This window comes from Ixodes scapularis, unplaced genomic scaffold (assembly GCF_016920785.2).
Source record: "Ixodes scapularis isolate PalLabHiFi unplaced genomic scaffold, ASM1692078v2 PGA_scaffold6__148_contigs__length_123643588, whole genome shotgun sequence".
In the NCBI taxonomy this organism is placed as follows: domain Eukaryota; kingdom Metazoa; phylum Arthropoda; class Arachnida; order Ixodida; family Ixodidae; genus Ixodes; species Ixodes scapularis.
In genome coordinates, this window is record NW_024609881.1 from 111,113,336 (window position 1) to 111,131,435 (window position 18,100).

Consider the following 18,100-nt stretch of genomic DNA (forward strand, 5'->3'; position numbering starts at 1 on the left):
TCACTATTAAAAGCGAGGCCAATTGAAATAATTTGCGGAAATGTAATAGTTCTTGAAATATTAGTTGAAACCTGTTCGCGTTTTCTAGCCCAATAAAAAAAAAAAACAAAAAAAAAACGCCGCAAGCCCTGCCCACAATGGCGCTTAAAAGAGTGACGCAGAGTCATGTCGTCACTATCTCGGCAGCGTGTGGCGCTTGGTGACTACGCCAACGACACAAGTGACTACTACGTGACTGAAACGACGACGCCACTCTACTGTGGACAGGGCTTGCGCTGCTCTTTTGACGCGCCATTTTTAAAATGGAGCTAAAAGACGTAAAATTTGTTCAATTAATATTGAAAAAAAAAGGATTTTTTCCAATTAATTTAATTGCTCTGGCCGCTAATAGACGCTTTGCACACGCTTCAGATTACAGCCGCCATTGCTGACCTTCTCTTGTACTTGCAAAAAACAACAAACAAACAAACAAACAAACAAACAAACAAACAAACAAACAAACAAACAAACAAAAAACAACACTTAAAGTTGCTTACCTGTAGGAATGTGAGACTATTCCTACATGCAGCGCATTCGTACAAGCATGTGCGCCTCGCTGTCCTCTGCAGACTCCGGCCGGGCCTCTGTGGCCGCGATCGCGCCTCCACCTCTTTTTTACCGGCGCGCAGGCCGCAGCGCCAGGTAGAGGGCTTCTCTTTGGGGTGGCGTTCCTGGGAACTATATGACGCGTCACAGCCAATGGGAATTTATTGCTCGCTTCGCTCAGCCGGAATTGAGCTGCCGTGTTTCGCGGTTACAGACAACGCCGCCTGCGCCCCATGGAACAGTTAAAAAAAAAAAAAAAAAGCTGTTTGAATTTACACTTAGCACCCTGTATACCTGTATGCAGCCCACTGCGGGTGTCTGCGTGAGCTCGAAACGTGCGTCCTGTGACTATAGAGGACGCACGTAATGGTTTAGCCGGTGAATAGCAAAAGCGCGAAGACGTCGTGACTATGCACTTACTCTTGGCGCTGCCTGATGGTAACTACCGGCCGTATACAGTTAGCGGCGGCTTGACTTAGTTTCGAAGCGGAGTTCACCAACACGAGTGCGCTGTGCATGTTCAGCTACACATTGGATATCTATTTGGAGTATCATTCAGTCAGAGGTTAAACATTCTTTCACGGTCCCGTCTGTGAGTTAGTCGTAAAGGTGAGTAACACGGTATAAATCACTGAATTATACCATATAATACATACTGGACTATTTAAGAAGAAGAGGCAGATTGACCATTTTTGTTTTGTTATTTTAAACGAACTGTAAAGAGATAGAAACAGATTCCGCACATCACCGAATATATAGAAGGTTTAAATAGACCCCCTTCGAAAGTCACGTGCCGATTATTATAGAAGCTGGAACGCGTAAGTCATTCCCTTAGATAGCGAGCGTCGGATTACGGCCAACGCTGGAGCCGACGAGGCAATCAAACGGCATTGAAACTGCAATGTCATTGCGCTCACCACCTTTTTATATTTATTTTTACATTTTAATCCATTTAGATGCATAAAGTGCGCCGAGGCGTTTCGGTTTTAGTCTGCCATTGTGCAGGGATTTCACAGCCGCCAACAGAGGGCAGTCTTTCAAAACGGCGTCTGTGTCGAACTGCTGATGCTTTGAATTCGACAACTATAGACATTTTCCACAGGAGCGCCGCCATCTTGAATTGCCGTCACTTCCAGTATGGGCGACGACAAAATAGTAAAACGTTTCAACCTGTAACTAGCAAAAAAAAAAAAAAAAAAAAGGGGAGCCAAAACGAGAATGCGTGACGGTGAGGCTTATATCCCAAATGTCTTCTATTGGCGTGGTGACGGCAAAGTAATGTTTTCGCCCATACTGGAAGTGACGACCATTCAAGATGGCGGCGCCCTTCTGGAAAAGGCCTATAGACCAGCACGCGTCTCTGACGTCACGCAGCTGCGGTGGCGCTGTCGGCGGCACTGCGCATTTGCAGGCGCTTCAGTTCACTCGAATTCGGTTTCTGCGCATGCGCAGTGCCCACACCTGGTGTGGGCAAACGCGGGCTTGTTTGTAAACAGCGTGTCGGTCCATAGGGAACAGCTGACTCGTGTGCAGCAATAAATGAACTACCGCTCTAATGCTTGTCGCGCCACACATGGTGCTCATGTTGAGTGCGAAGAACCTGAATGACCGCATAACTTTGAACCTTCCTGTGCTCATCAATGTGTGGAACGTACGTGTTTCCGTCTTTTGAAAATTTGTTTGAAATAAAATTTTAACATTTGCTCCTGCGTTTTCAATAGCCCTGTATAGAACATCACACACGTTCCTAATGCAATTTCTTACTCGGTGTTTTGTTCTTCGAATGTAACGGCAATGAATGGGAATATGCCCTTACACAGAGATGGGAAGCATTGTTCTGCTGGAGGCTCTCTTCTTGCTTAGTTGCCTTTTCAGCGGTCTACATTTTGTTTTATTTTTGTTTACTGTCTGTAGGCAGGTGCGAATGATGGATGATAACTCTGAAGCAAATAAAGGTTTTGAATAAATATTGTCGAATCGAATATCGAACGTTTGCTGCGCGAAAATCTTTGACGCAAAGTGCAATGCGCACATACACTAGTACAGACTAGATATTAATTTTTTTGTCTGTTTTAAGGGAACTTAAACAGCTTGGCAGGCTAATCGTCTGAGCGGGTTTCATAGATTTGAAGTTTATATAAGATTTATGATACCAGGATTTCGGTTAAAATAATTGGTCATTTCATTTTAATATTCGATAGTAGCTAAAGTCGGAGTTTATTTTGCAACACGAAAACCAACAACAAGAAAATAGTGTATTAGTTGTGAAGTATAAACTGCATGTACACTCTCAGAAAAAAGGGTGTATTCTGACACCCTTTGTCCCATATAATACACCCCAAAACTTCAGTTCGGTGAACAGCGCGCTAATGTTGATCTGACGTTACTAACGTTCACGAGGGGCTTGATAGCCGTGTGGTACAACTTAATAAAATAGCTAATCTACGTGTTACTGACTACAAGATAATAATAATAATTTCTTATTTTTGTATTCTTGACCCTACTGCAAAACTTCAGTGTTTTCTTTCTGTGGTCTTTGATACGTACTTTAGCTATTACATAAGTTATATCGCATCGCTCGTAAAATTTGGGACCGTCTGTTCGACTTTAGGGCGCTGTATGTCAAACTGAAGTGTTGGGGTGCATTATATGGACAAAAGGGTATAAAGTGAAACATTTTTTTTTTTAGAGTGTAAACGATTTGGCGGGCGACGAGACAAGCGACAACGATCCGCTTCGCTGTCGCGCGGTCAGTCGCGCGACGAGGCAAACCGCATGAAGGCGACGGGAGCAAGCGACCAAGGCGATGAGCGACAATTTCTAGAAATCAAAAAAAAAAAAAAAAAAAAAAAGATCCGAGCGACGCGACGAGGGACTGTGGGAAATCTTCGTCGCTCGTCGCTGTCGCTCGCTAAATCGCTTACATGCGGTTCGGCCTTTACTTACACAAACCATAAAGGCTGAACCGCATGTAAGCGATTTAGCGAGCGACAAGTAAGCGAACGTTCAAATACAACTCATAGACGCATTAAAAAAGAAAAAGAAAAAGATGACCTACGCTTACTGTTTATAAACGCCTAGTGGCTCTATGCCAAGTCCCCTGTCCCAGACAGACCCGTTGCTCTGCCTTACTGTGAAACAGCATAGACATTTGTGCCCTTTGAAGCTGCCGCGTACCACGTGGCTCAGCGACAATCTTGTGTGCGACTCGTGAATAAGTGAGCTGAGAACTTGGGAAAATAATTTTTGATAGAAAATGCAAAAACTTTCTGCCTACCAAAAAAAAAAAAAGAAAAAAAAGTGGAGAGCTGATTGCGTTTTATCGGTGTAAACTTCATAAATTTTCCCACTCCGTTGCCAAATTCTCTTCCCACGGGCCACGTGATAGCTGCACGAAGAATATAAAATGTTGCCCCCGTTTTTTTTTTCAATCTTGAAAAAATGTAAACATAAAATAAGAAAAAAAATTTGTTGCTTCGATTTCATTTTTTTTTTACACGAGTATGGCTTTTTGTGACAGTGACTTGAGGACACTTCGAGAATAATAAATGATAGAAGCGACTTAAAGCAAATACGGTCAAGCGATTAACCGACTATAAATATGCATACATAGTGGAAAAAGCAAATAGGGTGAAGCAATTAACCGACTAGTATATATACATAGTGGAAATCATTCGGTACATACATACATAATTTGCGAATAATACTTTACAGAAATATTATCCGCGAATAATACTGTACAGAAATATTATCTTGCGGACACTGTCATACTTCAAGGCCCCAGCTTATCTTCTCGTATAAAAATTCCTATCGCAAATTGTTCTTGGAATGCCCCATCTCGTACTACTTTTTCACTACAACTTTTTGTCACAATTCCTTACGAGCATTGATTTATTTAACTGTCCTTTTTGCGTTTTTTTATGTGCATGTGCAAAAAAAGCGTTTATGAGTTGTGGTTTTAAATTTTTTTTACGAAGGCTAATAGTTTTTGAGATGTGGATACTGTTATTTCCGTTTGGAATTTAGTGTCAGGATATAAAATCGATATTGCCCCATTGTGCCGCCCTGGCAACGTAATTGTTTACGTTTCGTTTTTTTCCCCCTCTGTACCTGCCATATGCGCATTCATATCCGCTGTCTGGCTGCCACGTAACCTGCCTGTCTTTTTCCGCATGATCCAGAATGTTGTTTTTATTTTGAATTGCACCTGCGACGTGTCTGATAAAAACCATGCATTTCATATAATGAATAACTTTTTTTTTCTTTATTTACAGAACTTGCATAAAACTAAGACTTTATGAAAAAAAAATAAGGAAGAGGTACAGAGCGGGACGCAAATTCCCTAAATTTATCCTGCTACACTCTAGCCGCTAAATTTAGCAGAACAATTGCTTTGGTATACACCGATTCAGGGTCCCCTGCAAAAGGTTCAGCGGAAAAAAAATGCTTCCCACGAAACTGAACGGGGTGTATGTCTGGTAAACTTATTAACGCCGCGCGCTGACTCCCATAGGAACAGCCCAGGTCGCTGTGACGTGGACCTATGCCAAGCCGCCACGTCACAGCTTGCGCGCAAGTTGCAATGGAAACCGCCGCGCGGCGCCCGTTTTCGCCACTTATCTGTCCCCTGCTTTAGCGGAACTTAGCTTGACTCCCGTGCCTGGGAAAGTTTATAAATAAACACCCAGCGCAGCTCAAAAGTCCACGCTGCACATTGAATTCCTCCTGATTTTATCAGCTGTTGTTGTTGTATCGAAGTACAGTCATGGTATACATAGCTGCGTGGAGGTAGTTTATAAGCTGCCCAGCTGGTAACTCTGCGAGTGTCTCCTGTAGTATCCGGAGCGAAAGTTCGTCTGCTTCTTTTGTGGGGGTTGGGGTGCCGTCGAAACGCCGATCTCTGATTGGTCCTGAATAAAGAATAGTGGGTAGAGCTCAAGGCAGCTTGCTTTGAGGTCTACCCACTATTCTTCACTAAGAGCCAATCAGAGCGCGGCGTCTCTCTGACGTCACCACAACTCCTTCAAATGAAGCAGACGAATTGCTCTGCATAAGTAACTAAAAGATATGCTCTACTACAGTACTGAAGATCTCTCGGTGTTCTCGCAGCACACATCTTTGACCTGAGGCGCCATTCATTGGCTTTGCCGGTCGACGACGCCAATGGACTGCTGGAGCCTTTCTGCGTCACTCTGGAAAAGATTTTCAGGAAGGGGCTCATCGGTATGCGTTTGCTTTATACCGACCAAAGACTCTTTGGCATTTTGGAGATTTGTTCAGGCAGCCACCACGGTTCAGCCATTGATATGAAGTTACGACTGCCTCCGTATAGAAAGCCATAACTTACCTTGGTCGCTTCAATTCATTAGTATGGTCGCATGAGAAGCGATTGCCTTCCTAGACGCAAAGGTGCTCCTGTCACTACCGTATAGGCTCTGGGGCGTCTGTCCTGTCTTGTCTTGACGGCTGGGTGAGACGCGAAAGGGACAGTCATTGCGGCTTGATGCAGGGCCGTACCCAGAAAAAAATTTCGGGGGGGGGGGGGGGGGGGGGGGTTTCGGGGACAACGGCGGCCATTTTGAAAACGTGTATTGTCTTATTTTCGCCTATGAATCATGTGCATCGGTGGCATATAATGGAGAGTTACAGCAAACCGGAGAACCGGTCCCGGTTTGGTACCCGGTAGCCAACCGGCGCCACTGCGCGTGCGCAGAGGTGGAGATTAAAATCGGCTGGCTGCCAGTGCACCGACCAGGGCCGTACCCAGGAAAACATTTCGGGGGGGGGGGGGGGGGGGGGGGGGGGGCAGAACCCCCTAACCCCCCCCCCCCCCTGGTTACGGCCCTGGCTTGATGTTAGGAGCGGTAGATCCATTTTTGTGTAGTAATTTGTGTGTTAGGAGGAGAAAGAGAGGAACCTTGTCGTGGGCGTGGAAAGGAAATCTTTTTTAGCGGAATGTTTTAACTGGTTCTCCTGTTAAAATGGAATAAATAAAATGAAAGGGAGATACGTTTATGGTGTTCTTACGTTTACTTTGTCTGTAGTTGGGTAGTCGAAGTAAAGGAAAAACAAACGAATGCAACTAACTGCTTCAGTGTCCCTTTTTCGGTGGTGCAAGTACCGAAGTAGAAATTTACCAAAAAATCCATTCTTTATACTAATATGTTCACTCTTAAAGTAATATTTCGCTCGGAGCTTCGCAAGTATGACGTACTCAAGGTTGTACAGGATTATATTGTACCTCTAGCCACACAGACGCGAAAGACCTTACGAGCTGCGGCTTATAACTCTTGCATGACATAACCCTTGAAAGTACCGTTCGAAATTTGTGACGTTCTTCTCTTACGTTTATAACCAGACTCTTGCAAAATTCCCAATAACGTTTTTACGCCAGTTCTTTGCGAAAAATACGCATGTGTCACCATAATTCACGTACTGGTGTATAGGTGTCACAGTGTCTTCTAACAAATTTGAGAATTACTCGAGCAGGCCTCCCAGAAAAATAGCCGACAGTAATTACTGCGCGAAAGAAACTGCACAATTAAATTAGCTTGTGTGACATCAGATGAATGCACTCCATACGACGCTGCAATCGCGTAAGTTATTATTGGAGCAAACTCCAAGGGCGATGTCATGCATCTCTACATGATGTGAGCTGTAGAAGAACTTGTAATTGGGCTAGTTGTGTCCGCTGTTTTTTGCGCCTTACACCATGATTCCCAATGATATGAGCTGTTAAGCAAACAGTTTTTCTTTTCGACGGGAGATTGAGGGATGTTTCATTCTGACATGCTGTGTTTTTCTAGCGCAAACTCCGACAGCTCTGGGCTGCATCCGGAGGGACTACTGGGACTGCTTCTTTTCATTGTTCCACATCAAGGACAAAGCGGGGTGGGCCTTTGATATTAATCCTTAGCTGACATTAATTAAGCTTGCCAACACACTTCAATAAAGAAGAACTGTCCCTTAAAGGGAGGGTGCAACGATTTCCGGACTTCGGTCAAAGATTTCTGGAAGTTGCCCTCTGACACTTCTGAAGTAAAGAACAGAAAACCGATTTCGCCTGCGTGTCCTAGTTGTTGCGTAAAAAAAGATAAATATTGGCATTTCGGGCACCCCTCAATTCACTCCCAGTCTTCAGGGTCACACCTGGTCGCACTCCTAGTGACGTCATTTGGAATGCCGTGTAGGTTCCCATGTGCTATCTCGGAGGGCGCTTCCTCTCCTTCTCACTGCTGACATTAGCAGGCGTTATGCTGCAGCTTAGAGCCGAGCGAGGTCACGTAATCTTTTCGCCGTAGTTCCTTCGGCTGCCACTTGGGGCCGCAGGTGGGGGGAAAAGCTCGACTTTTGCTTTGCGATTATGCAGCGGAATCGCGACATTTTTAATGAAGGAGGTGTTTTCTCTATCCTCCGGGACACGATAAAAACGTAAAAATGACGAGATGCAAATTCTTTTAATCATAAAATCGTTGCACCGTTCCTTTAAAGGGGCGCTAAACTGTAACTTGAGATCGTATTTTTACGGCGCAATTTCAAAATCCATTTCAGTACTTCTTTAATAATTGAAAAGCATATATATTTCTTTTTATAATAGCTTTAGTTTGATTTACATTCTTCGTTCATTCTAGGAGAGAAAAGGCTTAGAGTTTAAAAGGGAAAAAAATGTGAACTACAATTCTGAATTGGGCGGAACACGCAAACACATTTTTAATAGGGTATTTACCTTTGTCTTGCTTGCCCCCGACATTCGTACTGCGGCGTTCTAATGACATCTTAATAGTGTTTAAGTGTAAACCGTCCAGGCTTTATGCATCGCAAGTTTACAATTCTCTGAGAAAAAAGATATCCTCGCCACCCTTCAAACATAATTCCCTTTATCCAGAGACGTAAGATGCAAAAAAAAAAAAGAAAAAGAAAGAGACTTTGAAAAAAAAAAAAAGTTAATATAACGATTAAGTTTTAAAAAAAAAATAACGGTAGGGATGTGTGCCCACTACGTTGGCTTACAAGTCAATAAAGAAATACTAATATTTAAATGTTATTGAACTTCCGAGCCTTCTGTACTACAAAGTTATTAATTTTATTGCTCTGTCGATTTAGTGAACTACATGTAACAGTTGTCTACTGCATGGCTCTTTTGTTCCTAGCTGAATCTGAAACGATATAAAATCTGGTATCATGAGATCACTCTAAATTTTGAAGTAAATCGACTATATACGCCATTTTTATTGGAGAGACGAGTTTAGTACAAGGTACTACACGTCTTGTTTTTTTAAGTACATCTTTTAGAGAATTAACAAAACACATAATTTTGAAATCCTCACCTAAGTGTCTGCAATCGCTGAAAATGTAACAAGATATCCTCCAACTAGCTACATTTTTTTTTTAAAATGACATGAATACAAGTAACACTATTAATTTATGTGGGTCAATAAACTACAATAAAAACTGTTAATTTTCTATATAATTTGTTCAATAAACATATCAACACATATAAATTATATAAGTCGCATACAAGGTGTATACCTACATGCACCTTGTATGCGACTTACAAGGTGTATACCTATATGTTGATTGCACACATGCATATAAAATTTCCAAGATATTCAACGGGCTAATGTGGTTAATATCGATTTCTTGACATACCTGGTGGGGAGTGAGAGTGTTTTCCTGACGTTTGTTTGTGCAGGCTTCCATTCAAGCTGTCAATGGCCATCGAGACTGTTAGCGAATTCAAGAAGGTGGGTTGCCTTCTTTTGTTGTATTGCTTAGTTCAGTAGTATGAAGCCTTCTTCGATTACATTAATCTGTTTTGGGATTGGCTCAGCTTAGATATTTTTTTTTGTTATTAGTCAGCTGCCTATCTGCGGTGCCTTTTACATTTCCAAGGGGTCTTGTAACTGAGTTTTTTTTCTTCTATGCATCTGTGTATGATGCAATGATCGGCTATTCTGCGCTAAAGGTTCGTTTGCAGTTTATCTTTGTGAACTGAAGATTTTTTTAGCTATCCAGTGCATAAAATCCAGATGATTTACTATAAAATGCTCAAACCTTGTCGTCTAATCGCGCCATATTTTTTTTTATTTTACTTGTACTTTTTTCTTATGTGACAAAAGGTCGAGGCTTAGCTCAATCTCTGTGAGAAGCAAAGTCAGGTATGAATATTCTTGTACGGGACAAACTGACATTAAATGACAGGTTGGTACAACTCTCATTGAGAATTTTGAAAAAAAAAAACTGCTACCTAAACTATTTAACAGGAAAGCACGCATCTTTCCCTCATCCCGTGAATTTATTAGGCGTATCACATATAGTACCACACTAAATCTAGGGAAGTTCTACTGGAGACGTAATCGAGGTTCTGACAAGCTCCTCTTATGTTTAGTACCTAGCCTGGGTCTAAGATTTGTTTTTAGAGCGCAGCTCTTAGGCGCCCATTTCCTGCTTGAGCGACGTCGGCGTCGCCGTCGGCGTAATCGCGCGGTGCATGATGGGTAGATTTCCCCGCTAAATCTAGCTGAAAAATTTCCCCGCTAAATCTAGCGGAACATTTTCCCAGCTAACTTTAGCGGAAAATCTTCCCCTCTAGATCTAGCGGAAAAATTTCCCCGCTAAATCTAGCGGATAATTTTCCCGCTAAATCTAGCGGCAAGTTTTCCCCGCTAAATCTAGCGGAAAATTTTTCCAGCAAAAATTTGCAGACAATCTTTCTTGCTTAATTTAGCGGGAAAATTTCCCCGCTAAATCTAGCGGAAAAATTTTCCCACCAAATCTAGCGGAAAATATTTCCCGCTAAATTCAGCAGAAAATTTTCCCCGCTAAATCTAGTGGAAAATTTTCCCCGCTAAATTTAGCGGAAAAAGTTTCCCCGCTAAATTTAGCGAAAAACTTTTTCCGCTAGATTTAGCGGAGAAATTTTCCTCAAAATGGGGGCGAGCAGGAGAGGAGGAGGGTCATAGCCCCCTCTCCGTACCTTTCCCTCCTCCTCAAGAGCTGCGCTCTAATTCGGCGTTACAGGGAGTTGTAAACGGCTTTCATTTTTATTTGATTGATTGATTGATGGGTTTACTGAACATCTTTAGGTGCGCACGTCACAGGGCAAGGGTCGCCTGCTACTACGGCTACTTCTCAGAAAGAAGCTAACGAGGACAGCTGTGGAACAACTTCTCAAGTGCCGCTGTCTTCTGCAGGTAGGCGGCACACTTCAAAAGAAGACTCAATGCGCCCTTCCGTTGTGTTTATTAAGTAAACCATCACAGTACACGGAGGCACTGCATTTTAGCAGGCATTCTCGGGAAATTGGAATGGTCCACTAAACATTCAGACGTTTTGTCATTGATATAAAACTTAAAACTTGCTTATGCAATCTAGTGCATGGGCTTCGAAAAGTTTAGTTTTTCAATAATCTCAAGCTGGTTGACTTTTATACTTCGATTTAAAACTTCGAAAATTGTAGCACCAAATGTTTTGTTATATCGCTAAGCCGGCCATTGAATAAATAATGTACAGATTAATGCTCCTTATCCGTTTTGTTTGATGCAAATTTGTAATGACCTCTGCGTGTTTTTTATTTTTATTTCAGGGAGTCTATGACCCTGCGAACTCTATTCTTGGCAACGAAATTCTGGCCGGTGAGTTTTATGCGCTCCGCTTGTTGTGCTCATTGCTAAGCAAGGGCGAATTTGAGTCAGGCATTTTTTTTTTGGGGGGGGGGGGGGGGGGAGGGGGGGTTGGGGGGGGCGCGGTTTGCAGAGAAATTTGACGTTAAGGACGAAATTCCGTGACGCCCGTGTATATATGTTTTGTTGAGACAATACTTTCAATTACATCGAAAACTTGTTTATGTGGTTTTTTTTTCTTCATAAAATAGTCGCCCTAAGTAGACTTAAGAAAAGCCCCCCCCCCCCCCCCCCCCCCCCCCCCCCCCCCACCCCCTTGAATCCGCCCCTGTTGCTAAGAAAAATGACTAAGGTTTAGAAACATGGGAGGCTATCCAGCGTCTACCGGACAAGCTGTAGACGTTTCTGTGGGCACTGTTCTTGCGGGGTTGTATTTACACAAATTTAAAGGAAAAATGAATCGTTAAATCGAAAAACCAAAAATGTTCTTAAAATTCGTTTTTCGCTAATTTTTTTTTCATTTCTTGTGGACATTACATTTAGAAATTAAAGTAATATACTATAATCTTTCTATTAAGAAGAAATATTTTTTTTTCAGGGTTGCTGGCTGGCACTGACACTGCTAAGCCGTGATAGGATCTTGCTGTTCTTTTTCATAGTTTGTTGTATTTCTTGTTACAATTGTGGGCTATGTCCTCAATAGCCACAGATCTGCTTACGTTTTAAAGGTTTCAGAGTATGTCCACAGTTTCAGCTGTCACGATTAGAACCGTAGTCTAACTTGGCTTTTATTGTACACCTTTTCGTTTCATTGGCAGCCGCAAGCAAGGGGTATTTTCCCAATCACGCTAAACTTTTTCAAACCCAAACCACGTCGTTTTTTTTCGGGCCCTGTGTACAATGAAACTCAATTAACATTCTGAGTGCATAGGGTATGCAATTAGATAGGCTTAATTTCCACGGTTTTTGAAAAAGAGGTTGCGCTTGGGACGAGGTACATTGGAAGCGGTGCAGTCAACTGTCATAACCTTACCTCCCTTTTGCTGCCTTCCGACGCAGAGATACTTCTCTCGCTGCTGTATGAAGTGGACAAGGTTTCATTCAGCTTCAGACTCAGGGTAAGCTACTCGGGCCTACTACCTAGCAGGCCTGCAGTCCGTCCCCTGCATGTTTGCGGACGTGACGCGGGCGTGATGTGAGTCCATGCGGCTGTTCGATGAAACGATAAGAAAGTTTGCACATATATTCCTTTGTCTAGCGCATTCAAAGGACCGAATGAAAGAAGGGCGCATCTATCAGAAAGTAAGTTCGACATAAAATGATAAGCCATTCCACTCTGTGAAGGTGAATGACCAGCGAAGCTGCTTAGCACACGTGACACCGCATTTCGAACAAAGGTACGAACTATCGCCGCCCCGAGGAGCTGGAGCAAACTAGACACGCGCGATGGGACCGCCACCCGGTGGAAAGTAGACACGCGCGACGGGACCGCCACCCCGGGAGAGCGGAAGGAAAGGAAACTAGGCACGCCAACGGGGCTTGGAACGACGACAGAGAGAGGGCGGTGCGAGCGTAGACATGACCGACGCGGATCGCACAGTGGCAAATCTTCGAGAAACCTTTACTATATCTACCTGAGAGTCTACTGATCTTGAAAATGGTGTCTACTGATAACCAATCTGCTGAAAATGCATAACCAAGTCGTATAAGCTTTTCCATAAAATGAAGCGATTTTGGGTCAAATTAGGGACCTGAGTTTTTGTTGACGTACACGAAAAATCCACGGAACCCTAGCCATAAACAGCTTCTCTGTAAAAACACCATTTTGTTTAGTTTCAGGAACACGTGCATCTGTTATTCGCAAAGGGACATAAAGGAAAGCTGAAGAGGTCCTTGAATTAGAACAAACAGCCATAGAGTGCCCGAGGATCTGGTAGCACGGACCATCAAAGAACCATTTCTCGCGAAACCTGGGCGTCAGCGCACAGCTTTTGGAGCGGCGAGGACCCGAAACACGCTTGTTCGCTCGGGAGAAGTGTGTTTCGGCGTCTCGCCGCAGCGGGGCGCCAGTCACGTGGCTCTCTTCACATCCATTGTCTGCCGCTCCACCTTTTCCATTTCGGCGGCCCCTTCTCATGGCGATCTGCCAGGCTTTGCCAGTATATAGGGGGATATGGTTGAGGAGAAGAGCGATCCACAGCAGAGCGGGTGTCTGCCACATCCATACACCACCGCTGACGTAACACCAACAGGATAGCGACTGGCGTCAGCGTGACACTTTTATGACGTCATAAGGCGGGAATCGAGGGGTCATTTATTTAAACGCGGTAAACACACCGGTCGGAGACGCGTTCTAGGCACCATTTACTTGTATGATCACTGACGTAGGGAGAACGAGAGGGCGTGTGCTTCGGACGTACCGCCTCCAGCACGCGCTCCATACCTTCCGCTGTGCTTTGGCTGCGCGAGCTTTCTTTTGGGGAGGACGAGACGGCGAAGCGTTGTCGAAGGTAGAACGCTCACGCTGAAGGCTAGACTACTGAATTGTCTCCTTGCCGTTCTCACCATATCCCAGGCAGCACAGACACGTTGAAAAGACGTCGAAAGAACGTGATGACGTCAGGAACCACATGTCGAAAGAACGTTGAAATTCTGAATGTCGGGTCCCTTCGACGTATAATGGAAAGGATAATGTCTGTAAAAAAAGGTGGATTTTACGTCGACATAACGTCCCACTTAACGATCTTAGAACGTCGAGCGGACGTCTGAATTGGACGGGAAGTCAAGTGATAACGTTATATAAACGTTGACACAATGTCCCATTTAACGACCATAAAACGTCGAGTGTACGTCTAAACTGAGCGAGATGTCAATTAATAATGTTATATCAACGTTGACATAACGTCCCACTTAACGACATAAGACGTCGAGCACATGTCTAAAGTGAACGGGATGTCATTTGATAATGTTATATCAACGTTGACATAACGTCCCACTTAACGACATAAGACGTCGAGCATATGTCTAAACTGAACGAGATGTCAATTGATAATGTTATATCAACGTAGACATAACGTCCCAATTAAAGACATAAGACGTCGAGCATATGTCTAAACCGAACGGGATGTCAATCGATAACGGCCTCGAGCTAGGTCACCGTGGAACAATGAAGTCAACCGGGTCTGGCTTCGTTGCTCGAAGGTATGTTCGCGAAAGCATGTATATTCGGACGGGATAGACCATTTGCTAAATCCCCCAAAGGCCTCGGCCCGCACTCCAGGAATCATGGGAACGGTGTTCCTTCAGCTGCCTAGTGATCGGTAATTTTGACTACTTCCATGGTTGCATATTTTTGGGTATAATTCGGAGTCGCCCTAAACAAGCGTTCTATAGTGCGCAAGGACCCGTCATATCACTTTTAAGATTTCTCGTCAATGTCAGAGTTTTCTATACTGTGCATGGTGCCCACCCTTCAACCTGGCTGAGCTGCAGAAATCTCTTACATTATTATCATTTCCTTACAGCTTCAAAGACGCTGATATTAAGTTAGAAACGCTAAAATTGCTATAAACAGCTCCGGTGACTTCGAGCTAAATCCTGTTTTTTGTTGTTTTAAATTCTCGGCTTTTTCAGCAATTCCTTTTAAAACAACAATCACGAGAATGATAATATCGGAAGAGATTTCTGCACCTCAGCCAGGTTGAAAGGTGGATCATACGCACAGTATAAAAAATGCTGATATTGACAAAAAATTTTAAAAGTGATGTGACAGGACCTTGGGCTCTATAAGGCGCTTGTTCAAGATAATCAAGGTGTTGCTCAGACATTGCTGGGACGTCTCATGCTCAACGTTCAAAGAACCTCCCAGAGAAAGCGTAGAACTGACGTCGAATAATGTCGATGATGTCAAGGTGTTGCTCAGGACATTGTTGGTACGTCTCGTACTCCACGTTCAAAGAAATTCCCGGAGAAAGCGTAGAACTGACGCCTGTTAATGCCAATGACGTCAAGGTGTTGCTCAGACATGGTTGGGACGTCTGGCGCTCAGCGTTCAAAGAACCTCCCGAAAAAAAAAACAACGTAGAGCTGACGTCAAATATTGTCGACGACGTCAAGGTGTTGCTCAGGACATTGTCGGTACGTCTTGTACTCCACGTTCAAAGAACTCCCCTACAAAAACGTAGAACTGACGTCGAATAGTGTCGATGACGTCAAGGTGTTGCTCAGGACATTGTTGATGTTCTAATAACTTCCCGGAGAAAACGTCGAACAGACGTCGATTACTGCTGAAGCCGTCGAGGTGAAGTTTATGACGTTGTCACTACGCTGCGCGTTTGACGTTGTCGGAACCTCTCACGTGGACGTACCAATGCCGTCGACACAAAGTTTGTTAAGGACTTCGCGTCGCCCAACGTCTAGGACCTTATTTGAAAGTCCTCTCAACGTCTTGTGCTGCCTGGGATGAGGGACCATAGGTAGTGTCTGGACGCGCCAAGGCCTTTCCGAGGGCGCTTTTTGTGTCCGTGCTCATGAGGTGGTGTTGGTTAATGGGTCGGGGAGGGCTCTGATATCTTACATTGTTGGCAAGGGGAATTGTGTTTTAATGCGAGAGCATTATTAGGCTACTACTCCAGAATTTCAGCAATATGGGTATCCTCATTCCTGACCGCGGAAACAGTTTCCCCGCTAAATTTATTGGAAAAACTGACGTCACAAAAACCATGTCTCCGCTGTCTCCCCTCAAAAATAAAATAAATGTGCTCCAGTACTTTTCGTCGACACCAAACACCTGCTCACGTGCAACGATAAACGCTATCCCATATATATGTATATATATATATATATATATATATATATATATATATATATATATATATATATATACGTAACCACCTACGGCACCTGACACGGAACAAAAAGCACCATCTTTCCTAAGTCGGGAGCGCACAACCATCCGCAGGACACTCACAGGTCAATAATTTACTGGAGGGCTATTTTCCGAACAATTTTGAGGCTCCAGAGAGCAGCCCCTCTCCACCATGGCTCAATTACAAAATTTCGATTAATCTGGATATGGCAGGAATTCAGAAAAAAAATACTAACGCATCATCGCATGTTTTAAAACAATTATCCCTGACATGCATTGCTGAGCACCACTGTTTTGTGTTTTCTTATTGAGTTTCTGTTAAACACTCTTGGACTCTTTCTACTGTTAAAGAGACGATCATGATCCTCGTTCCGATTAGCAATTGGGATCCTCTTAAAGACTGACGACCAGTTCGCGCTTTCCACTTTTCGCCCGCTTCCTCCTCTCCCCCCTTCTACCCTGTCCACCGTTGCCCGTTTCCTCCTCCCCATAGTGAGGAGGATCTTCTGCCTTGCAGAATTTCGAGTCTGGTCATCGGCCTTTAAGCTCGTTCCTACACCGGTAATTGTAAGCAAAAAAAAAAAAAAAAACAGTTTGGAAGAATCGAGAAATCGGTCCAGTACCTTTACTGGTTGCGAGGTAAGCGCTTGTATTTTGTATTCAACTGAAACATTTTCTACAAACAGTTGATTTTATCAAAACCCTGCCACAGTACAGTCTGCTCACAAGCTTATTATATTTTTCGGCCACTTACCTTTATTGAAATCGCCAGCGTCTTATCTTTCTTTGCTATAATGGAAGTTCGGCTAACTTCATCATATCGGGAGCGCCGTAAATTGCAAAATACAATATATTGCAATACGTCTTCAAAGGGCCTGATAGGGACAACATGAGCCGCGACTTTTTTAAAAATTAGAACGGAGTTTAAGATGTTTTTAATGATCTTAAAAATATTGCAAAATGACTAACCTGCCTACGTTTGAGTGCCTTTTTGAAAAGGATGCGCGTTTTCGATATGAATGAAAACTCGTAGGAATGTTGAACACACGTGTCTTAATAATACTGAGAGGTCTCAAGTTTCCAAAATATTTGTGTGGAGTAAAGCTCCGAATTTGGACAATATTGCATTATGTGTCATGTTTGTAATTTTTACTTACAAAAATTAAAATGCAACGAGAACTTTTAGCTAATATTACGGCATGTCTCTGCACAAAATATATTAAGCCCACAGCAACAACAGTTTGTGTTTTACAACTATTCAAAATGCCGACTTCGCTCAAATCGCGAAACGCGCACTTGACTGACAGCGACTTTGAAACTTTTTTGTTCCGGAAAATAAATTTCAACACACACGCACGCATAAAAAAAAAGAAAAAAAAGAAGCTAGACTTTGTTTTTTCGGGTGCAAAAACAACATATCCAATTTTTTCGTAATAATTAAAGCGTCGACCTCGATCTTACCTGAAAACGCCCTGCTTGTTTTTATACAAGTTGCGTTAATTAATGTTTTTTTTTGGCATTTCAGTTATGTTATTGAACTCTTTCCTTTTTTAAACCCGCTTCCTGCAGTAATGCCTAACGGCGGTTATTTTTTTAAGAATAAAGGATTGTATAACTAAATAAATAAATATACAATTGCTTTCGATAATGCTTCGGCGTCTTGCGGGCCTCGCCATGCATTCACGAGCAGTCAAAGCACGACAGAAGGCGCGGATATTGCACACTGAAGGCCGAGCATCTGAGAAAGACGCCCTGACGTTCTGATCGTGTCAGTGACTCGGCTTCTTTATTTGTGTTTTTTTGGCGTGTTTTATTTTTTTTTTTGAAAATTAGTCCTGCTGCCAATCTCCAAACGGGCCCCAGACCACGCGTCAAGCTGCCTTTGGCAGCTTTTTGTATGCGGCACCGGTGGCTATAAGGTCAAAAATAAAGATTGATTAATTGATTGAGGTATACACCCTTAGAAAAATGAAAGTACTACTTCCTCCTTTAGGGAAGTAAAACGTATGCCACTGAGAACGATCTC

General features: G+C 43.2%; 1 protein-coding gene across 4 annotated transcripts in view; it reads left to right on the forward strand.

The window, feature by feature from the left end:
- LOC8030090 overlaps positions 1–18,100 on the forward strand; it is a 55,559-nt gene that overhangs the window by 13,490 nt on the left and 23,969 nt on the right. For all 4 annotated transcript variants that reach the window (XM_040212613.3, XM_040212611.3, XM_040212610.3 and 1 more), the window contains exons 2-7: positions 5,695–5,808; positions 7,392–7,476; positions 9,278–9,329; positions 10,671–10,778; positions 11,171–11,219; positions 12,267–12,325. In XM_040212613.3, the coding sequence (XP_040068547.1) occupies positions 5,695–5,808; positions 7,392–7,476; positions 9,278–9,329; positions 10,671–10,778; positions 11,171–11,219; positions 12,267–12,325 (467 nt within the window). The remainder of the gene's footprint in view (positions 1–5,694; positions 5,809–7,391; positions 7,477–9,277; positions 9,330–10,670; positions 10,779–11,170; positions 11,220–12,266; positions 12,326–18,100) is intronic.